Source organism: Polyodon spathula, chromosome 28, assembly GCF_017654505.1.
Source record: "Polyodon spathula isolate WHYD16114869_AA chromosome 28, ASM1765450v1, whole genome shotgun sequence".
Taxonomy (NCBI): domain Eukaryota; kingdom Metazoa; phylum Chordata; class Actinopteri; order Acipenseriformes; family Polyodontidae; genus Polyodon; species Polyodon spathula.
This window is the reverse complement of record NC_054561.1, coordinates 6150461-6175150: the sequence shown is the minus strand read 5'-3', so window position 1 is coordinate 6175150 and position 24690 is coordinate 6150461. Positions and strand designations below refer to the sequence as shown.

Here is a 24690-nt window from a genome sequence, read left to right as displayed (position 1 = left end):
TGCTGTGTAACAGTGCGGCGACGTTTCTGGGATAATCTGTTGTTTCTGCTTGCCCAGTGCCCGGGGTGTTAGTAACTACCAGTCTGTTATGTTTTACTTTGCGAACATAATGTTTTGCTAGCAGAGTAGAGCATGTATGTGTGGAACTGTTCTCAGCATCACAGCTGGTTTCAAGAGCTCATGAAAGGAACTTTTACTGAGTTAAGTCGGCTTAAGGGAACAAAGGTCTTTCTATCACTCTTCCATTGATAGGTTTAAAATCCCTGTAAAACAACCAATTGTTCATTTGTTTTTGGGTGTTATATTACTTTTCTTCAATTATTTTAATTACACTGGTGCTTGCCAAAAAAAATAACAACATTAAAATAAGTTAAAATACAACAGCATATTAAGAAGTTCAGTGGTGACACAGGTGTGTTAATCTGTAGACGTGCTGATCTACAGGTAATGTATTATGTCTTTTTCATTGATGGTTGCATGTAGACAGCATCCAGGCACAGTTCAGAAATGAATGCACAGGATCAACTGGGCACTGGGTTAAACTAGAATGTATTATTGGAATCACTGCTAAACTAATACTAAGCTATGCAAGAAACAGCACCTATGAAGCCACACTGGGGAACATTAGCAGTAATCACTCCTGTCCAAGGGAGATTTCATTTTTACTGTGTTTTGTTCAGTGACACAGGATTTGAATGCACACCAAGATTTAGTAAAACAAAAAGCACCAATATAAAGGTACTAGTGTGTTTGTTAACCCCAAGGATCACACTGGTATCTTCATATTCTACAGTGATATTTGTATGGCACATTTCCTTGTAACAGAATTGTCACAAAGACGGCCGAAGTGGGGGACGTCAGACCAGAAACAGGAACCAGGAAATAAACGACAGAGGTGGAATTTGGTGGAGCTGAGCGAATGGTCTCGCTCAGCATTTAATAAATGAACAGACAGTCAGAAAATAAACGGTTGTAAGACAAACAAAAACACAGGACACAGCACTGGTAGCCAAAATAAACAGACAAACAAAACTGACTAACACTAAAAAAAAACACGGTGAGCAGATATTCTAACTATTACTATTATTATTATTACAATTACTATTATTATCTCTGTCTCCAATCCCGTTCTCCACTTACAGAACACACAACCCCGAGTGAGTGAAAACATGCAGCTTTTATGCAGCAGTACCGAGACTCGATTGCTAATCAATCATTCAATTGGAGTCTCGGTACAACTGCATGTGAATTAATAAAGTGCAATTCCCCGTGCTCATATATTATTACTTTTTACTTGCACGTGAAGTGCTGTGCAATCCTCGTGCCTAAATACAATTATACATTTTAAACACTTGTGTTACACAGACCCGTTTATATCCCGTGTAACAATGACTATACACCAACATTAACACACAACATATAAACACAAAATACACACTTTGCCACAAGAATATTTGTTTTATGTGTGAATATGTATATATATAATATATATATATCTATATGAGAGATAGAGAGAGAGAGAGAGAGAGAGAGAGAGAGAGAGAGAGAGAGAGAGAGAGAGAGAGAGAGAGAGAGTGAGTCTCTGACAATGGGTTACCTAGTCATGTTGTTGAGGCAGAATCACTTGGATTCTTTAAGACCCGACTTTTTTATGTAAACTGGTTCTTATCTGTTATTACCAACAAAAAAAACAATGTCAGCTTACTTAATGTAAAAATCTCTTCGAAGAAGTATGTTTTAAAAGATATTCCAGAATCAATGTGATTATCTCAGATTCGCAGACACAACACATTGTTGAGCAAATAGTAATAAAAATAATTGTTATTCACAGTAAATGAAGCTGCTGAGAATCCCTGATGCACCTTATCACTGACAAGTCAGCAGCTCTGAGAATACCCTGGTGCACCTTATCACTGACAAGTCAGCAGCTCTGAGAATACCCTGGTGCACCTTATCACTGACGAGTCAGCATCTCTGCGAATACCCTGATGCACCTTATCACTGACAAGTCAGCAGCTCTGAGAATACCCTGGTGCACCTTATCACTGTCGAGTCAGCAGCTCTGAGAATACCCTGATGCACCTTATTACTAACGAGTCAGCAGCTCTGAGCATATCCTGGTGCACCTTATCACTGACGAGTCAGCAGAACTGAGAATACCCTGACAAGTAAGCCACTGGGGGTGGATCAAAGCTATATAAGAGCATTTTAGTGAGTTTAGTCCAAAATACATAATGTTCCAAAAAGTCCATTTTGGTACACACTGTACTGTTGAGTGATTTAAATTGTTTTAACATTGCAAATATTGATTTTCTTAAGGTGTACTTGACATTTTGCAGCTGTTTGGGTTTATTTCTGCAGCATGCGTTGTGCCTGTATCTGTTATTGTTGTTTTAAGAAATGCACCGTTCGTGCCAGGTGGCTGTTTCAGACTCCTGCGATGCTTACACTATATTTATAAACAGTAACCCTTTCACTGCCCACAGCTTAGCCCCTGTGAGTGAAGGAAAAGGACATTTCTTTTTAACTCTTTCAGTGCTGGGTTTGTACTTTTTAATTTTTTTTTTTAACCAGGTTTAGCTGTTGCGACTGAGATCTAATTTACAAAGGGGTCCTGGAAAACAATAAAAAAGACAATTGTAATGTATAAAAAAAAAAACAATTACAATGTACAAACAACACAATGAAAATGTGCGGTTCAAAATTAATCAGCAGCATACAGAGATTTAAGAATAATATAAATAAGCCATATCGATTTGTTAATGTGGACTGAGGGAGAAGCATTGGCAGGAGGTTCTAAGCAATTCCTTAATATGATCTTTAAAACCAGAGAAGGAGAGATTATCAAATTCCATCGTCATATTATGATGGAAACTATTCCATGCAGCGCTCCAGATAAGCTGTATACTGGGTGTTTTACACATTGAAAAATATGAATTACGCATGATATTTAAATGTAATGTGTAACGAATATGCACGGCAGTTTTGCTGCACAACCTGAGTTTGCATGTTATCAAGCGTTTTGGACTATGTTGGTTCCCGATGTCTCAATGTTCTTGTTATGTTCTTATATATTGTTTCCATGCTGATAAAACATCATCAGCCCATGTTTTGTACTGTTCTACTTCACAATAAATAGAGTTACACAAGTGAAATAGTTACCGTGTAATTGCTACTTCATTAAATACAATGAGAAGCCAGGAATCAAACCATGAGTGTCAGATAAAAAAGGGCATTGAATGTATCACTGTACAAACGAAGAAACAGAGGTCTCTCCAGGGCAGACTTAAGAGTGCTCTAATAGACATTTTCTACATTGTAACTCACCAAATCAAGAGCAGAGGCTTAGCGTCATAGTGCAGCCTATGAGTACCCAGACACCCTGAAACAAACAAACAGAAACAAACCAGTTAGTTTTTCCTTTAAATGGTTATGAAATAATTTGATTCAGAACATGCAAACATAAGAAAAGATACCAAGGAGAATTGTCCTACAATGCTTGTCTGGTTCCTGATTCCTTTGGGCCTGGGCTCTGTGCTGCACTATGGCTTTTGTCAACTCCTTGTACGATTTTAAAAACCTAAGTCTCCTCTAACCCTTCTTTGTTCTATGCTAACTAGAATCATTTATCAAAGCACACCGGCCCCAGAGTGACTCATATGGTATACGTTAACAACCAGAAATACAACTTGATTTCATCCTGCGCCCCTTGATAAGAAATCTGAAATACAGTACCTACCGGAACCGTATGAGGTACATGCATTTGATGTTCCTAGTTTTTGCCTGCGGCTTAATATATCAATATGTTACACATTGAAACGTTTTCAAAGGGAAACACTGAACTAATCCACATCAGTTGGCAAGGACTGGAATCCAGCGAGTTCACTTAACATGTTAAGCACTGCTTAATCCCTTAGCTGTTCCCAGGGGTTTTCAACATGTTTCAGGAATTACAACATCAGCCAACACCCGGGGCTTATAACATCAGACCATTTCCTGCTTAGAGAGAGACTGGGATGACTTAATTAATCTCATTGTTTATTGACTGTGTGTCACTGGCTCTAAGACTTGTTGCCTATAGTTGCTGTACTGTGTAATGTAAGGGTATCACCAAATAGAAAAGTGACAGTCGATCTCTGATTGTGAATTGGGAAGCGTGCAGTTTCAGATAGATGGAAGTGCAGCTGCAGTTGCAGCATATAAATGACATTTCAGAACGTAAATAGTTTAAAAAAACACGCAAGCAGTTTTAAAGTATAAAATATTGTGGCAGGGCAAAAGCCCTGCATGTGTAAATAATGTATTGTTGTGAATATGTATAGTTAAAAAAAAAACGTAAGTGTGCACTAGATATGGCAGGTTTTTGCAGTTGTACATAAATTTGAAAAGATTTTAAGATTGGAAAGGATGGTGTTAAATCCATTTCTGCCAAATCTTTGTTCGGAATGTGGCTGGGTCTTAATTGACTAATTGATGGTCCATTAAGCCCAGCCACATGATATAAAAAAGAGCTGGAAAGCCAGTTCTTTTGGTTCTGGAAAGCCAGTTCTAGTTCCAGCAAGCGTGCAGCCTCACTACTGTGTAGTGAGTGAGTGAGTGAGTGAGTGAGTGCCTCACCTGTGTGAGTGAGTGAGTGAGTGAGTGAGTGAGTGAGTGAGTGAGTGAGTTGTGTAGGGATTAGTTTAGGGGATTTTGATCCCACAACAGTTTATTTTAGTGTGTCACAGAGTAGGTTCTGGAGCGGGACCTCTCTTTTTGTGGGAGCAGCACTAAGCCAGTGTTTGGCAAACTTTTGTTTTTAGTTGTTTTCCCACTGTATTTTGCTTTGCATTTTTGGAGTTATTATTTTGATTACACTGTGTATGTGTATGTCCTCCTGCACTAGGACTGTCATTGCTGGTACCCTAGTGGCGGCCAGCTGTCACTGCAGCTTTGTTTATTTGAATAATACCTAGACGCCTGAGTGGAGTTGCCAACTGCATCTCTCTCTCGTCATTCATCAAAACCTACAACAAAAGTAGCAGGTACAAAGACCGCCTGTTAAATACACAAACAAGTGTTTTGAAACGATACATTCACAAATACAGCACCAGACATATTAATGTTTAATATTGATTTATTATTGAGTGGTGACTAGTTGACCAATGTATAGTACAGTATTGTACTTTCAACATGCAACAAATTACTGAATTATAGAATCAAGGGAGTATTACTGTTTGTATCTGATCTAATTGTCTGTTTCATTTAAAATGAGAATAAAGAATTGATTGAAGTCTTAAAAGGAGTTGACAAAGTTAACACTTGTAAACACATTAAGCGAAGTACAGAAACCAGGACCAAAAGACCAGTTGAAAAAGAAGTGGATATATACTTAAAGCAGAGGTTAGGAGACACTTCTTCACTCAGGCAGTGGTGAGGATATGGTAACTCAGCCATGTTATTGAGCAAACTGTGCTAGTCACTAGCACCTGAGGCACTAGGCAAGCAGGAACATCAATGAATTACCACAGAAACTGCTACATACCTCTGCAAGCCCTAAAACACAGACTTCCTTAGCCACTCAATATCTTTAGGTGATTAGGTAACCATCAGATAGTTTTACCTATTGCATATACTGTCAACAGCTACAAAAAATTGCAGATGTTGACTTCAATCCACGCCCACTATTGAGCTTCAGTGCCGACATAGCCTTTCACATAGGTTGAGACGGTTCATTGCCGTCTGTAAACCACCTCGCAAGTCTGTTGCTCCAGACGGAGTTCAAACGAATCACAACAGCAACGGGTTACAACAGGCAAAACCGCCACAGTTAGAGGGAGGAGGCAGGCAGGCAGAATCCACAGGACAGACGACCAGGCAGGACAGATAGGACTAGGAGACCAAAAACAGTTTTGAATTAGACAGGAGACAACCTAATCCGTGGCAGTATCAGTAAACAGGTAGCAAGGTTGGCTGCGGTACAGTAAAGTTTAACAGCACGGCAGACAGGGATATCAAAAGCAATAAAAATAGGTACAGGATCACTTGCACACCCAGTCGCCCAAAAATCTACTAATTAAAAGTTCAAAATTAAAAGCTAAAAAATCCGGTAGAGAAGCAGCAGCTAAAATGCTCTAGCATCCTCTCCTACCAGCTGACTTATCAAGCTTCTGTTTAGGAGACCTGAAATTATAATTAGTGGCAAAATGAACAGTAGTTTAGCAGCCGTGTGCTGGTTGCCATTCCCCTCCTTCAGGAGTTTGAAAAGGGAAACCAGGAAGACAAATACCACTGTAAACCAGGGGAAGGGTTTTGCAAAGAGATCAGATGCTGAAGGAATATATCACAGCTGTTTTGAGGCCTCTGGCACAAACCAGAATATTTTTATTTCTAGGTGTCCCGCCTCATTCCTCAAGCCTATAGTACAGTGTGAAAGAAGCACCCTGTGGCGATATGCTTCTCCACAAAGGATTTGTTCTTCCAGGGCTACATAGCCTTTTGGTTTGTGATGTATGGTCTGCACTCAAAGCAGTTTAGAACATTTAGATTTGCAAACTTGCTTTGTGAAACTGTTAATATTACAAAATTAGAAACCAGTAATTTAAAGACTTGAAAGTATGCCTAAACTGTTTTGATTTATAAAATGAATCATTTATTTTTCTTTCACAAAAAAACAATGCAAATTCCAAAACTAAAGTCTATTTCAGAGGCTCCTAACGAGGCAGGCGGTATAACAGCAAAAGTATATAACAGTCTAAAAAATTATTACAAATACATTAAAACCTGTTCAAATGTCATAAAAAAAATGTTTAACAGCTACCAAAAAAGTTCTGTACTTTCTTTTTCCAGCAAAAAACTCTAAACTCATCTACACAACTCGCCCGAGTCAGCGCATTTGGAGTGATTTTTGACTGTGAAGGAAAACAATGGCTTGGTTTACGTGCACTTGAAAATCGACTTTACAGTAATGGCTGTGTGATGTTGTCACGCAAGTATATCGTGAAACAGCACAAGGACGTCCTTTTTAACGGCAGGGTCAATCGCTTTCTCACGATAAAAATAGCTGTTAAAACTCTTGTAAACCGGAGCAGAAATCGTGCTTGTAGCTCACGAGGTTTCAGCAGTCAAGATCCCGTTTTTTCTAACTCAATATCATGTAATCTCCAGTGGAAAGGCCGTACAAAACATGGACACCCACTCCCCCCAACACACACAAACACATACACACTGTACATTTATGGACTACTTCAACACTAGAACACATTAATTAATTGCACATTAGGTGCCTCTGCCTCCATCACCATCAGGGGGAGGAGCAGGAGCTGCCTCTCCCTTCACCAAAGGAACCAGGACTAGATGCTGGCGGTCCTCAGCAGCCCTTGCATAGGCTGCTGAGGGAAGCACGGGGAAGAACTGCCCGGCCGCATCGTCTGGGGTTGCCTGCTGCTCCGCATCAGTTGGGGTTGCCATCCTCTCCGCATCGCCTGGGGTTGCCTGTTGCTCCACATTGCCTGGGGTTGCCTGCTGCTCCGCGTCACTTGGGGTTGCTTGCTGGTCTGCATCACCTGGGGCTGCCTCTGTCTCCACACTGACTGTGTAGCCACCGGTGGTAGGGTACGAGAGAGAAGCAGAGCTCCCGCTGCTGCAACTATGGCCAGGTGCTCCCCTCCCGAGTTCTTCTCCCCAGGGTCCGCTGCTGCCTTCACCTGGAGCTGCCGGCTCTGCTTCGCCTAGGGTCATCGGAACTGCTTCTCCAGGGTTCGCCGTTAGCTCTGCTAGGGGTCAGTGTGGCCGGAGCCCCACCAGAGGGAGCTGCCGGCTATGAAGAAGGGGGGAGAGGTCAGGAGACCACATTCCTCAGAAGCCTTTCTGCTGCCAGGACTGCCCCGGCTGAATGAGTCAGCCAGGAAGTTGTCAGCAGGTCTGCTGACAGCACTGCCCCTGGCAGTTTTTCCGCTGCCAGGGGTGCAACGGGATAGACCAGCTTTTGCGCTGCGGGAGTGGACCACCATGCTGTCAGCTGTGCCACTACCGGCAGGGGAGCTGACAGCATTTTCAGCCATGGGCCCAGTGAAGCCTCCCTTCCCGACCCAAGACTTTGACCTGGACTGCTGGGTTTTTAAGGGGGGAGGTGGCCGTTGAGGCCAGGTGTGCTTTGCACAAGGGGGGGTATATGTGGCAAAGTGCCCGTCCCCTGGGCTATTTATTTGTGTTGTATGTTACGTGTAGTATGTTAATGTTGGTGTATAGTCATTGGTACACGGGATATAAATGGGTCTGTGTAACGTAAGTGTTTAAAATGTATATTTGTATTTAGGCACGAGGATTGCACAGCACTTCACAAGCAGGTAAAATGTAATAACATGTGAGCACGGGGAATTGCACTTTTTATTAATTCACGTGCAGTTGTACCGAGACTCCAATTGAATGATTGATTAACAATCAAGTCTCGGAACAGCTGCATAAAAGCAGCATGTTTTTATTCACTATATAATAATAATAATAATAATAATAATAATAATAATAATAATAATAATAATAGTAATAATAATAACATCTCACCGTGTTTGTCTGTTCGTCCGATGTTTGTTAGTGTCTGTTTCGTGTAGTGTTAATCCATTTTGTTTCAGCCCTTTGTTTTGGCTACCAGTGCCATGTCCTGTGTTTTGTTTGTCTTGCAACCTTTTATTTTCTGTTTGTTCATTTATTAAATGCTGAACGCAAGCTCTCAGCTTCACCAAACTCCACCTCTCTGTTGTTTATTTGTTGGTTCCTGGTTCTAAAATATTAGCTATTGCTTTGACTTGCAGTCTGTGGCATTGAACAGCTTTCACTGTAAACGACTTAAGCTAATAAGGAATTCTTTTGAAGGTGGCTTGAATTGAGGCTTTTATTAGAGGGCAGGTTCATTTGGAGAAAGTAGGGTGGTGTGCCTCAAAGAATAAATGTACAACAAGGTGTGCCGCAGCAGTGGAAAGGTTGAGAACCACTGTTCCAGTATGTCTTCTTATAGTGTATCAATATTTTATTGCTTCTAATTGGTTCATCTTACATTTCCGTTCCGTTTCCATTCTTACTTGAAAGTAGACCTCAGTGGTCCTGATGTATTTATTTAAATGTTCTGCTAATACTATAAAAAGATATCTTAACATTACAAATTTATATCTTTAACCAAATATGGCCCTGTGTATGTGTGTTAGATGCCAAACTGGAGTGTTTTCTGGGAAGGGAAAAGGGGACCCATGTTAGTCATGATGATTAGGAAACTGGCTAATTTGATGAAGGCCCAGTAGTCCCAGTCTTTGCTGCGTTTCTTTTAGCTTCGTCACCCAGTGTTTATATTGGTGTTTCCTGTAGCATGTGCATCTGTCTCTGGCAGGCGAAAGAGCTGTATCCTGGATTGGCACACAGTCTGTCACTTCTCCTACAGTTTCCTGACTTCTGGTGGATGTGGTTGCATGTTTAAATATACAATAAAGATATCCACAGATTAGTTCAGCATTTTGCTGTATCTGCCATGAAGAGGGTTTTTGGGGTAGTTTAAAGTTAACTTTTCAGCTACATTTCTGAAGGCTGTGGCTAGTGATGCCTTGTCATTTAATGAGCGCTGTGTTTGTTCTGCTGTGCAGGCCATGGGAAGTGCAGCTGTGGAGACTGCCTGTGTGATCCAGACTGGAAGGGGGATTACTGTAACTGCTCAACACGCACAGACACCTGCATGTCCAGCATTGGGCTGCTGTGCAGCTCCAGGGGACAGTGTGTCTGTGGGACGTGTGAGTGCACCCAGCCCGGCGCCTATGGGGACACCTGCGAGAAATGCCCTACCTGTCCCGATGTCTGCACCTTCAAGAAGTAAGCCTTTGTGAACCCCCTCAGACTCTGGTACCATTCCCTTCTGTGCAATACATATTTAAAGATTTTCTTTCTAAAAAAAAAGAAACTCAAACAAACTTAATACATTTAGACATTTTGACTAAAAGCCTTTTTCAAATGTTTGAAACAAGTTTGATACTTTATATATATATATATATATATATAGATATATATATATATATATATATATATATATATATATATATATATATATATATATATATATATATATACATATATATATATATATAATACATATAATGTATATATATATATAATATATATATGATATATATATAACTACATTATATATATATATATATATATATATATATATATATATATATATATTATATATATATATATATATATATATTATTATATATGAATATATAATATATATATAATGGATAAGGAAATAGTACCCGGAATATAGTCCTTGGTCATTCCTTTATCAAACTAAGCGCATTGAATAGCTCTGATGAGCAGCTACCGTATGGTCACAATATCTATGAAGGGAAAATCAACGTCTTAAAAAGCCACAATAACAATATTTTACATTACTGGTTTGATACATAAGTGTCACTGAAACAGTAAACTGTATATGTGCCATTCCAATACATCTTAATACTGCAAGGTTTATTGGGACTATCATTCCTGGCCCCTGTCAGCCTGGGCCACACCAAAAACAACAAACAGTATTGCACACAACAGCTTGTCTGATTCAGTTGTCAGCTCTGTCTGTGTTGATGTGGGCTTACATGTCCCCGCCTAACCAGACGTCAATCAATCCCAGCTGAGGCAAGCTTACTGCTTCCGTGTTTACAAACACACACACACACACACACACACACACACACACACACACACACACACACACACACACACACACACACACAGGGTCTGTAGACAGTGGTTGGTGTAACAGTATAAATCCTGGGTCATTACAATATATACAGTGTAATAGAAACTGACATTCCACCAGTGTAAAATTTATACCACTCTTATTTAAATTGTATTTTTTATAATAAATGTTGTAAACTGTAAATAAATAACACAGAAAACAAGGATGTTTCTACACACTTGTAAGTTTTGTAAAATTAACAGTTTGCTTTTGCTTTTAGAGAAAAAATACAGTGCAAGCATGGGAGCTTTACAAGTACTATATGTCCCAGTTTGAGTTTAAATGGGTTTAAACACATAAAACAGAGATAAAACCCAACATTTGTGAGTCAAATTGCATTATGGGAGAAATGGGAGCCACAACCTTACCGGTGTTATAATGGACTGTGCACTATAGTGGGTCGTGTTACAACGGGGTAGCACTATATTTGCATCCTGAGCCATTCGAAAAAAAGGCATAATACCACAGTAGTGATGTCAAAAAGTGATAATTCCTCTAGAGGAAAATATACTTGAACTTTGACCCATTCGACAGAATGTCTCATTTTCAATCACTCGACAGCACCCACAGTACAGAAATGTTCATTAATGATCAACAAAATAAGAATACATAAAAAAAAAAAAAAAAAATGATGTAAAGCTGATACATTCGTAGCTTGGAGAAACTGAAGAGGAACAGGAAATTAAAACAAGGTAAAGGCAATCATCTAAATAAAGCTGAAGCGCTAACGGATAACGGTACAGAACGTCTGTACAGCACTGAAACACTATGTTTAAAAAAAACAAACTGTACTGCTGAACCTCGTCTTCTTTAATATTAGCATTACAAGGGTATCCATGTATTATAAAAATAATAGGTGGGCCTCTTCAGTGAGTTACAGGAAAACAATTCCGTCTCGGGTTTCTGTGACAGTTTATAAATTACTCCACCTTCGGTCTCTAATTATTTATTTTCCTGTAACTCACTGAAGCCCATCTATTATATATATATATATATATATATATATATATATATATATATATATATGAAGATATACTTCTAGCTTACATCATTAGTTATATAGTGAATGACATCACAAAGACATTACATTCAATGAGAAATAAATGGCATCAAAAGCCTATAAATACCTCCAATGTTTGTTTTTAAACACACTTTCCCTTGTCAAAGGCATGTTAACATACCAAAACATTGGGAAGTTGGCTCTTTGAGCTAAAACTATATAGAAGAAATAGGTGTACAACATAATTCAAAATGTTTTCCTGCCACATACCACTAACCAGTCGTCTGTTTTTTGGGCATCAGTATCGTGGGTAAAGTTTTGCAATACCGCCCCCAAATATGTATTTGACTTTTTTAAAATGTTCAGATTATCATGCTGACGGGTATGCAGAAATTTTAAAATGTATTGAACTACGGCAACCAAAAATGGCTGTGCCACGCACTTCACTCACCGTCTATAAGTCTCAAAATTCAGCGTGCCGCTTCATTGTCTTTTACGATTTGTAGTGTTAGAGCTCTGTAAATGTAAAACCACCCAAATGTACTTAAATATTTTAAGACAGATGTGTAGTGGGGAATATTTATTTTGCAATTGGTGATTACTGAAATAATTTTATGTTGATTTCAAAAATGGTTGCATTCACGCACACACTGTCCTTCTTATAGAGGATAAACCGGACCACGCTCTGTTCACCCACCTTAATAAAAGAGTAAAACGGTCTGGTGATGTGTGGAGCTGCCTGTCCATTCCTCCATATCTATGGTTGTAAATTTAAAAAAAAAAATTGAATGCCCAATTATTTTAGCCCTAATTTTTTTCCCCAATTTAGGGATCTGCTGCAGCGCGATGAGGAGAAAGTTCCTTAACCCACAGGAACTAGAACCTGCAACTTCGCACAGCCAGGACGGCCTTGACTGCATAACTCATTATGTACACCACGCACCCCATGCTTCACTTACATTCTTTCTATAGATAGAGACAGAACCACTTATATTGTAGAGCTGAAACTGCTCTCTATTTGAAAGCAACTTTTTTTAAAATGTAATTCTCTGCTTTTGTTTTCTGTCTAGGGATTGTGTGGAATGCAGAAATTTCCAGAGGGGCAAACTCAATGATGACAAGACTTGCGCACGAATCTGCAGAGATGAAATCATACTGGTGAAAGACCTTGGTAAGAACAGCCACACAATCCAGCAGCTTTGTTACAAAAACAATATTGTTTTTATTGTTTTCTCCAGGGGTGTAGAGTAATATTTTGGAACATATCGTGGTGAAGTGCATCTGATTGACAGACTCTTTCAAGCCCAGTAAGCTTATTAACAGTATCTGGAAGGGTATGCTGCAGCAAATGACTTGTGTGCAGCAGAGACAGTGAGGTCTATTCAACTGATCTCAATGGCAGAGGACCTAAATAATTTCTTTTTTTTTTAATCATTGAAGTACGACCCTGCATGGCTATAAACATTTTGTACAGACTAATGGTTACACCCTAATGGTTGTGCTATACTTACTATAGAGAAGATATTTTGGAACGCTCTACTTTGAGACACCAGCTATGCTTTCAACTTCTGACTCTTAAAAAGTCCTCAGGATGTGACGACCGAAAAAGAAAAGGATATACAAAGTAAATCTAAACAAGAAGATTATATTTGTTGATATTTCACAGCATTTAATTAAGTAGAGGATTTTGCCCAAATGAATCTATATCAGTACTGTGAGTTGTGTGCTATATAAACTACAAACCTTATTGGAGCTTAGTAGAGGTGTTGTACATCATACAACATACAGCCCCACATCTAATAAAGAGTGGATTCCCTACCATTTAAATAAATTGAATAAGTCCCAGTGAACCCATCATAATAATGTGTGGTATATCTAAACACTGAATTTCACATGTAAACAGTCACATTGGAGCGCTTTATCAAACATAAACTGAAACTCCTGTTTATGACAGATAGCAAAATAAGTTATGTATGAATGATAACCCTATTTCCTATTGTGTTCAGGTTTGCATGATAAGAATGCTATGAACTGTACCTACAAAGACGAAGATGACTGTGTGGTGAGGTTCCAGTACTATGAGGATGCCAGTGGAACATCAGTCCTCTATGTGGTCGAGGAACGAGGTGAGGGACATATGATTTCATATACAAAGGAACCTGCCACAGTGATCTTAATTACGATATCAACTGCTGTATTTACAGACATGCAGGAGGATGCATGTTCCTAACAAGTTGTTCTGTTGTGTGTGGGGTGTCTCTCATTGCATTACATCTCAAGCAGCCTGGACTGTGAAGCTGTATGAGACACACACTTATTATAAATCACAAAAACAAACTCGAGGAACTGCTATGTAAAAAGTGTTGATTTATAGAATTGTGGTGCAGATCGGTACACCAGGTAAGTACTTTGACATGAACATTTCTCATTGGTGATTTATAATTGTTATCAATAGGACTCAGTTGTTGGCGCTCATTTTCTTGCCGGTTACACCTGCCTCTATTGCAACTATCTACCATTCAAAGGAAGCCATAATAGTAAGCAATACCTGGAGTGAGGTTATGCAGTATTTCAGTTGGTAGGTTTTTGCAAGCACAGTTGTTTACATGGACAAACAAGAAATTTTGGATTGAGACAAATAATAAAAATTAAAAAACGTATGAACATAATTTAGATAGTTTGCTAAATATCATGTAACAAAGAAACTTCAAAATGCGTATTGCAACTATCTACCGGAAGCCATAATAGTAGTACAGTATTTCAGTTCAGTTTTTCATTGTATGTTAACGTAACATATGTTAATTCTATATGGCAATGGTTTTCAAATTTTTTTTTCAGCTCAAGTTACCCCTTTACAATTTTCTCTCTACTGAATGGTACCACAGTTGCAAAAAAAACTTTATTTAATATATAACTGATGTCACAACAGTTTGGGATTGACAATCTGCTGGTTTAGAACAGAATACCAACAGTAATTCTTAAAATTTGTAATCACAAGTGTTTGGATGCACAGAATAAAAAGACAGTATCTGGGAATCTCTTCGGAGATACATGGATTCAGTTTCTGTTCAGCAAGTTATTATAAATAACCTGCAAAACAGTCTGCACTGTAAATGTTATCACATTTCCATTTACTTCGCAGCTCAGCATAAATGCATGCCATTTAAAATGTTAACCTCAAGATAAAACTTTAATAACTAACAATGATATCATGTTTATTAAAGCAATGTAAAGATTATCCAAAGGGACATGGAAGAACTTTCCACTTTCTGTAGGCTCTAGTGTTTTCTTCCTTCATTTTTCTTTTGCAAGTAATGAAATCTGGATTTACAGTACTCTACCAAACACAGAAAACATTCAACCAGCCGCTATTGCTGTTAATAAAATGCATCCGCACCTAATAAATAAATACAAAAAAACCATCAAAGTGTGAGTATTGTGATTATTATTTATGTTTATACTTAAATCAAAATGCAGAAAGATTATGCTTCACTGACTAGCATTCAATTATACGATGATTTGAAAACTAGGGTGATGCAAAACTTTTGGTCACAGCTCCCACTAATCCGTTACGAAGCAAGTGCTATAATTGCAGCTAATAAATGCAGGAGTCTGGTAGCTGTGTTTGTCAGAGACAGCTGATCAACACCCAGAAAACAAAAGAACACATGTTGCTACCTGCAGCAACAGGCAGGGTCTGTAATCACAGTGATTGTCTTTATACCCATGAATATATTGACTTGTTTTACTGTGTATAAAAAGTAAGGAATTTCAGAGACCCAGATGAGCCCTAATCGTCTTCCCTGTTTCCACTGACACAAGCAGACCGTCAGGGCCCCAGGCCACAACCAGGTAGTGAACCTTTGGCCTCACAAAATATCTGTCATGGGGCTATGTATTGTGTTCTTTCTTTGTTTGTTTTTTTTAGTTTTTTTTTTAATGCTTATAACTAGAAAAACTAATAAAATCAACATACAAATTAACAAAAATAATACTTAAAACAGTGATCCAATTGTCATGGAACCAGGAGGATTTCCTATACATATTAGAAATAATAGCATATCAATTATAAAAATAAATCATAATGAATGAATAAATCATGTGTTGGCCATGTACTGGAAGTATAAGCAGGGCTCATCTGGTGGAAACAAGGTACCAGGCTACCTAATGTTAACTAAGGCGGGTCCAAGATTAGTGCTAACTGGGGGCTGTGAAATCAGACATATAATTGACTGGTTTTCAAATTTAGAATTACCTGCTAGAATAATTATATACCAATCAGTTATAATCAAAAATTGTGCATTTATTTAATCTTCCTGGTAAGTGTAATACACTGCCTTGGAAAACGAGTGAAACACCCTTTTAATACCAATTTCAGGGGACTAAATAGGGACAGGAAATATGTCTTTGCTGTGGAACTACTGTACTACTCTACTACTGTTTGGCTTCCAGTAGACTTTTGTGATATAATTTTGATTACATGATGTTTTTTGTTTGTTTTTAATTTCTAGATGATGCAAAACTTTTGACCATAGCTGTAGATACTGCATTGGTTCTAATAGTGTTCATTAAACATATTTTCCAGTGTGTTATACTGTACGTGTACAACATGTTAAAATAATGTGATAATTAAAAACACAGGGAAGCTGTAAACATACACTTTGCAGTGTTTTCAGTGTGCTATATTGTGCTACGGTACTTTCAAATCAGAACATTTCAGTCTTTTACAGCGACGTACATGCAAATATTATGCTTTTAATTAAGCATTATTGAATGGCAAGGAAAACAGTTGACTGGTAAATGCAAGATATATTACCAGAGTGAGATATTAACCCAGTGGCAGGAATCGGAACGTGATGCCACTAAGTGTAGCTGAGGGTTAAAACCTGGTTACAGGGGTGTCAGTCTGCAGTGTGATGTCAAGTTGAATGGACTTACTGTACGAGAGTCAAAGCGAAAACAGTCTGAAAATATCAATAATTTCTAGAAAAATGTTAAGGGATTTGCAAAAACAATATGCTAATGTGTTTCTAAGAATTATGGTTTTTTTTTTCAAGCCTTACTCCTTTTAGCCTTCTTCCCAGATAATATTTTCTTTCTGATGTGTTTGTGAAAGTTCAGCAGCGAGATGTAAGCATGTCAAGTGACTCGAGCCGTTGCTATGAACTTGTCCTGTTGCTATGCACAGCTGCTGTTTTTTAAAAGCACAATTTAATAATTTGATTCCACTGATCTGGAAGCTCCCTTCCAGAAACTACCACACGGTAGATGACCACAGAACATTCAGATGTCTAGCTTTAAAAACTGAAACGGAAGCCTTGTAAAACATTGAAAAGGTAAATACATGTGTAACTATTTTAACCTTCAAATTCACAATGAATATACTGTGTACTGGTATCTAATAGCAATACAGCTATTGATCTAATCTTACTTTCTTGACTTCACCCATGCTGAGCCTAGCCAGGAGCTCATTGTCCTCAGTACGAGCTGCACTGATCGGCACTCGGCTGACCATTTGAAATGTCGATGCCTCGTGGAGGCCTTCCGTGCCAGCTAGTTGTCTGCAGAAGAAACAAGTAGCTTCACTGGCAACCATTTCAACATGTTCTGTGCTTGAAGACCGTGATCTGGTGAGCTTGGGTACAGCTGAGGCATCATCGCTTCCTGCAGCTGAAAGCTGGTCTTTCTCTCTGTTTGCAGCATTGTTTTGTTGTATTGGATTCTGCAAGTTCGATGCCACAGCCTTGTTGGCAACCAAAGCAGCAACAACACCAGGACCTTCCTCTACTCTGTCTAACTGTCTTTCCTAGCTCATTAAATTTGACTAGGTTTTCAGCGAGTGACTTGTACCTGCTTCCAACATCTTGCCTTTTGCATTGTGCCACACAGGTTAAGGCTCTGATGTTTGTTCCTGACAAATAACGCAAAGCTCACAGTCTGTCAGAGCTGGGCGCTGTGATGTTGTAGGGGCTGCAGGGTCCACAAGATGAAATTTCTTTGACATGGTTACTTGTTTTGTTAAGCCACCACCAAAGACTGTAGTTTCTCCGTTACCACTACTAACTCTCAACCAGCATCAACATACTTGTAAACAGAAAAAAAATCTAGTTTAGTTTAGTTTATTAAAGAAGACTGTTTTACCACATATGATTTTAAATTAAAAATTAAACATTACCCAGACCTTCTGTGTATATGAGTATAGGACTTAAGTTTATATTTTATCTTTACTCTCACATCGTTTCCACAACACTCTTAATCATAGTGGTGTGCAAATGCAAGCTCGTTAGGCGGCCTTATTCAAAGCAAGAGGCACATTAACTTCGCCTCTGTGCGTAACTGAAAACAGTAACAGTCAAAACCAGAGTAATAAATAAGTGACATGTATGATCCCTTTAGAAAAGTTGTAAAGCTAAGAAAAGTATCTCATTAAGCTCTTTGTAATGGTGGTCCACTATGAAAGGAGCTATATAAAAATAAAGATTATTAATATGATTGCCATGCAGAATCTCATAGTCACTTTAACTTTAAACCCAGATTAGCATCTCCTTGGTCCCTATGTACACTGATACCGATGTTACTTTAGATGCATAGTAGTACCAAACTACTGTGGATTATTTCTAATTGAAAATCCTAATCCATAATGGCACTTGTGTTACAGAATAAGGATTAGTATCAAAGTAGGTTTATTAATTCTGAGCTTTGCAATTTCTGGAAGTCAAAAAATGACCTGAAGCAATCATTTAAACAAGGTGGAAAAAGCTGACAAATGATAATGTATCATAACAAATGTTATTGTAAGCACTGCGTATGAATCCTATTGTTTCCAGCCTGGCTGTGTGAATGCGGTTGGTTAGAGAACTCTGCTTCTGAGTATTCTCAGAGTAGTTTTGTGCATTCCAAGGTTTACTAGCCAAGGTGCCTGTCCAGACTAGAACTGTGTTAAGACAGCTTTAGGCATTTGGTTGCATACTGGGCTGGATTCACAAATCTTGTTTGACAATTACATCAAGTTTGCAATTCAAGTAACCATTTTCAACTGCTTTTCCCAAGAATGTATACTCAAAGAACTATTTAACCAAAGAGAATGTTTATAAATACAAAAAGCAGTCCTTAAAAACCACAAATACCTGCTGATTTTACAAAACTAGAATGCACAAAACTACATTCAAAGCCTTTACTCCAAATGTAGTACTTTTTTGTAACTCAAAATGTTGTGCTTTTTAAAAAAACAAAATGAGAGAGAAAAACTGGAAATGAACAATATGAAAATAATAATAAGCCCTAGAAAAATCACAGAATATATCTTTAATTATGCGTTTCTGCTTTAAGAAAAGTGGTGTTAATAATAATTAGGAATTGGAATACATAACTCCTGGGTAATTCAATTTAATAAGGTCTCTTAGTCACTCAATTTTTGTGTTTAAATGTTGTCACGGTGCTACCATGTTATAAGGTTTGTAGCATTGCAGCATTCCTATAATACAAGATCGCTGTCATTGGCTGGCATACAGCTCGTGCTCAGAGGAAGATGATAAACAAAACAACAGGAAGAGTTTCATTCTGTCTTGGCATCTCTCTGTTCCACAGAATGCCCGAAGGGTCCTGACATCCTGGTGGTCCTGTTATCGGTGGCGGGCGCTATCCTGCTCATCGGCCTGGCTGCCCTGCTAATCTGGAAGCTGCTCATCACCATTCACGACCGCCGCGAGTTTGCCAAGTTTGAGGAGGAGCGTGCCCACGCCAAGTGGGACACGGTGAGGGGAGATAAAAGGGCTGCGGGTTCCAGGAGGGACAAAACAAGCTATAATTCAATAGGCAGGACATACAAATACAGCTGGTTTCCTTTCAGCTAACCACTGAAGTGCAACTAGATCTGTAAACAGAGAGAGAGAGAGAGATGCATAAATATAGATGTGACAGAGAAAACCAGCTGAATTCAGCTGTTGGTTTACAAAGTTATTGCAAATGAATAACAGCATTGGCAGACACCTACGGTACTGTATGTTACTTTGTAACTGCGTAACAAACATGTATATATTGTTGTTTTAAAATGAGACAGATGGGCGATGAATTTATTAGTGTTTTAAACACCAACATACAGAGGCATCATAACATTCAGATTTTGTGTTTTTACTTATTATACTACATTTCATAATTATAAAATAATGATTTGAAATGCATTCACTATATTAACGTGCCGTAACCTGTAATCAAGCATGTTGTTGTGCGGGGAATGCAAAGTTTCCCAGTGTCAATGATTTATATAAATTTACCCCGAACTGCTTTTCCTAATGAGTAAAAAAAAAAAAAAAAAAAATAAGAGTATCTTTATAGTAGTTGACTTTATGTGTATACATTTTACAAAGCGCAGAAGGAAAAAAGAAATGTTGGAATGCAGACATCTTTTTCTTAAATCCTCTTAAAATTCATTCTATTACACCAGCTTGTTAAGCCCCTGTTTTGAAGTTGGTTTTCCTACAGACTCACATTATTAAAAGTAACCAGTAATTGCTGATGCCACCTAAAACAAGGAATTACAGTTACTACGTATTGAGACGGTTTATTACTGAAACAAACAGTTACTCATTATTGCTACTTCTTTTTACAGTCCTTATTGGGAGTTCATATAGCCCAGCCCAAGTGCCATTGTTGTTTGCCTCTTAGCTACGTGTAGTCCACCAAATGGTTGAATGAAGAATACATGTGATTTATATTTATTTGCCTTTTAACACAAGCCATCATCTATCAATATATCATTAGTGATCAATAGTCCTAAACAATCACCCCTACCATTCAGTTGCGGACCCTGTAATACACATTTTGTAATGTGTTTGCCTTTCTAATAAGCCTTGAGACCACCAAACGCATCTAGTTTGGCCACAGTAAAAGCATAGCAGTGTAATGAAGCACTGTGAAAGCATATATAAGTGACCATTACCATTGGTACATGTGTACTCGTCTACGGCCGTATCGGGTAACTTTGAAGTGACATAAAAGTTTATCAGTGTACATTTCCCATGGCTATGCCATGCATTTCTCATAGTGTATCATGGTTTACCATACCTCACTTATATATGCTTTCACAGTGCTTCATTACACTGCTATGCTTTTACTGTGGCCAAACTAGATGCGTTTGGTGGTCTCAAGGCTTATTAGAAAGGCAAACACATTACAAAATGTGTATTACAGGGTCCGCTCATGGCGGGAGGCGTCCCCCGTCCCGGTACCGTTCCCCCGTCCCCTCTGTCCCCAGCCAACGATGGTAGGCGCCGTGAATTGTTTAGGACTATTGATCACTAATGATATATTGATAGATGATGGCTTGTGTTAAAAGGCAAATAAATATAAATCACATGTATTCTTCATTCAACCATTTGGTGGACTACACGTAGCTAAGAGGCAAACAACAATGGCACTTGGGCTGGGCTATATGAACTCCCAATAAGGACTGTAAAAAGAAGTAGCAATAATGAGTAACTGTTTGTTTCAGTAATAAACCGTCTCAATACGTAGTAACTGTAATTCCTTGTTTTAGGTGGCATCAGCAATTACTGGTTACTTTTAATAATGTGAGTCTGTAGGAAAACCAACTTCAAAACAGGGGCTTAACAAGCTGGTGTAATAGAATGAATTTTAAGAGGATTTAAGAAAAAGATGTCTGCATTCCAACATTTCTTTTTTCCTTCTGCGCTTTGTAAAACATATGTGTATTTCAGAACTAAATAAGATACTCTTTACTCATTAGGAAAAGCAGAGCCCCATTTAAATATATTTAGTTAACTGTGACCCTTTTGAAATGTAGGGGGCGTTGTACATGCTTGATTACAGGTTACGGCACGTTAATATAGTGAATGCATTTCAAATCATTATTTTATAATTATGAAATGTAGTATAATAAGTAAAAACACAAAATCTGATACAATGACTACGAGAATATGTTGGTGTTTGAAAAACACTAATCAATGCATCGCCCATCGTCTTCTTTTAAACCAAACAATATCTCCATGTTGTTTACGCATTACAAAGAACCATACCGTACCGTAGTGTCTGCCAAATGCTAAGCTCATCAACTATTCATTTTGCAATAACTTTGTAAACCAACACTGATTAGCTGTTTTCAATCCAGAGGTCAATGGCTATTAAATATAAAAAATGCAAGCAACTCTCCTCTCTCTCTCTGTTTACAGATCTAGTTGCACTTCAGTGGTTAGCTGAAAGGAAACCAGCTGTATTTGTATGTCCTGCCTATTGAATTATAGCTTGTTTTGTCCCTCCTGGAACCCGCAGCCCTTTTATCTCCCCTCACCGTGTCCCACTTGGCGTGGGCACGCTCCTCCTCAAACTTGGCAAACTCGCGGCGGTCGTGAATGGTGATGAGCAGCTTCCAGATTAGCAGGGCAGCCAGGCCGATGAGCAGGATAGCGCCCGCCACCGATAACAGGACCACCAGGATGTCAGGACCCTTCGGGCATTCTGTGGAACAGAGAGATGCCAAGACAGAATGAAACTCTTCCTGTTGTTTTGTTTATCATCTTCCGCTGAGCACGAGCTGTATGCCAGCCAATGACAGCGATCTTGTATTATAGGAATGCTGCAATGCTACAAACCTTATAACATGGTAGCACCGTGACAACATTTACTTGAGTGACTAAGAGACCTTATTAAATTGAATTACCCAGGAGTTATGTATTCCAATTCCTAATTATTATTAACACCACTTTTCTTAAAGCAGAAACGCATAATTAAAGATATATTCTGTGATTTTTCTAGGGCTTATTATTATTTTCATATTGTTCATTTCCAGTTTTTCTCTCTCATTTTGTTTTTTTAAAAAGCACAACATTTTGAGTTACAAAAAAGTACTACATTTGGAGTAAAGGCTTTGAATGTAGTTTTGTGCATTCTAGTTTTGTAAAATCAGCAGGTATTTGTGGTTTTTAAGGACTGCTTTTTGTATTTATAAACATTCTCTTTGGTTAAATAGTTCTTTGAGTATACATTCTTGGGAAAAGCAGTTGAAAATGGTTACTTGAATTGCAAACTTGATGTAATTGTCAAACAAGATTTGTGAATCCAGCCCAGTATGCAACCAAATGCCTAAAGCTGTCTTAACACAGTTCTAGTCTGGACAGGCACCTTGGCTAGTAAACCTTGGAATGCACAAAACTACTCTGAGAATACTCAGAAGCAGAGTTCTCTAACCAACCGCATTCACACAGCCAGGCTGGAAACAATAGGATTCATACGCAGTGCTTACAATAACATTTGTTATGATACATTATCATTTGTTAGCTTTTTCCACCTTGTTTAAATGATTGCTTCAGGTCATTTTTTGACTTCCAGAAATTGCAAAGCACAGAATTAATAAACCTACTTTGATACTAATCCTTATTCTGTAACACAAGTGCCATTATGGATTAGGATTTTCAATTAGAAATAATCCACAGTAGTTTGGTACTACTATGCATCTAAAGTAACATCGGTATCAGTGTACATAGGGACCAAGGAGATGCTAATCTGGGTTTAAAGTTAAAGTGACTATGAGATTCTGCATGGCAATAATATAATCTTTATTTTTATATAGCTCCTTTCATAGTGGACCACCATTACAAAGAGCTTAATGAGATACTTTTCTTAGCTTTACAACTTTTCTAAAGGGATCATACATGTCACTTATTTATTACTCTGGTTTTGACTGTTACTGTTTTCAGTTACGCACAGAGGCGAAGTTAATGTGCCTCTTGCTTTGAATAAGGCCGCCTAACGAGCTTGCATTTGCACACCACTATGATTAAGAGTGTTGTGGAAACGATGTGAGAGTAAAGATAAAATATAAACTTAAGTCCTATACTCATATACACAGAAGGTCTGGGTAATGTTTAATTTTTAATTTAAAATCATATGTGGTAAAACAGTCTTCTTTAATAAACTAAACTAAACTAGATTTTTTTTCTGTTTACAAGTATGTTGATGCTGGTTGAGAGTTAGTAGTGGTAACGGAGAAACTACAGTCTTTGGTGGTGGCTTAACAAAACAAGTAACCATGTCAAAGAAATTTCATCTTGTGGACCCTGCAGCCCCTACAACATCACAGCGCCCAGCTCTGACAGACTGTGAGCTTTGCGTTATTTGTCAGGAACAAACATCAGAGCCTTAACCTGTGTGGCACAATGCAAAAGGCAAGATGTTGGAAGCAGGTACAAGTCACTCGCTGAAAACCTAGTCAAATTTAATGAGCTAGGAAAGACAGTTAGACAGAGTAGAGGAAGGTCCTGGTGTTGTTGCTGCTTTGGTTGCCAACAAGGCTGTGGCATCGAACTTGCAGAATCCAATACAACAAAACAATGCTGCAAACAGAGAGAAAGACCAGCTTTCAGCTGCAGGAAGCGATGATGCCTCAGCTGTACCCAAGCTCACCAGATCACGGTCTTCAAGCACAGAACATGTTGAAATGGTTGCCAGTGAAGCTACTTGTTTCTTCTGCAGACAACTAGCTGGCACGGAAGGCCTCCACGAGGCATCGACATTTCAAATGGTCAGCCGAGTGCCGATCAGTGCAGCTCGTACTGAGGACAATGAGCTCCTGGCTAGGCTCAGCATGGGTGAAGTCAAGAAAGTAAGATTAGATCAATAGCTGTATTGCTATTAGATACCAGTACACAGTATATTCATTGTGAATTTGAAGGTTAAAATAGTTACACATGTATTTACCTTTTCAATGTTTTACAAGGCTTCCGTTTCAGTTTTTAAAGCTAGACATCTGAATGTTCTGTGGTCATCTACCGTGTGGTAGTTTCTGGAAGGGAGCTTCCAGATCAGTGGAATCAAATTATTAAATTGTGCTTTTAAAAAACAGCAGCTGTGCATAGCAACAGGACAAGTTCATAGCAACGGCTCGAGTCACTTGACATGCTTACATCTCGCTGCTGAACTT

At 38.5% G+C, this 24690-nt stretch overlaps 1 protein-coding gene and 1 pseudogene across 1 annotated transcript in view; one reads left to right on the top strand and one right to left on the bottom strand.

Moving 5' to 3' along the window:
• Window positions 1-19624, top strand: part of LOC121301945 (integrin beta-3-like) — a 44647-nt gene extending 25023 nt beyond the window's left edge. Inside the window, exons 11-14 of the mRNA XM_041231677.1 lie at window positions 9609-9831; window positions 12827-12927; window positions 13763-13882; window positions 19344-19624. Of these exons, the coding sequence (XP_041087611.1) occupies window positions 9609-9831; window positions 12827-12927; window positions 13763-13882; window positions 19344-19609 (710 nt within the window). The 3' untranslated portion in view covers window positions 19610-19624. The remainder of the gene's footprint in view (window positions 1-9608; window positions 9832-12826; window positions 12928-13762; window positions 13883-19343) is intronic.
• A 2339-nt stretch (window positions 19625-21963) lies between these two features.
• LOC121301764 overlaps window positions 21964-24690 on the bottom strand; it is a 20015-nt pseudogene continuing 17288 nt past the window's right edge.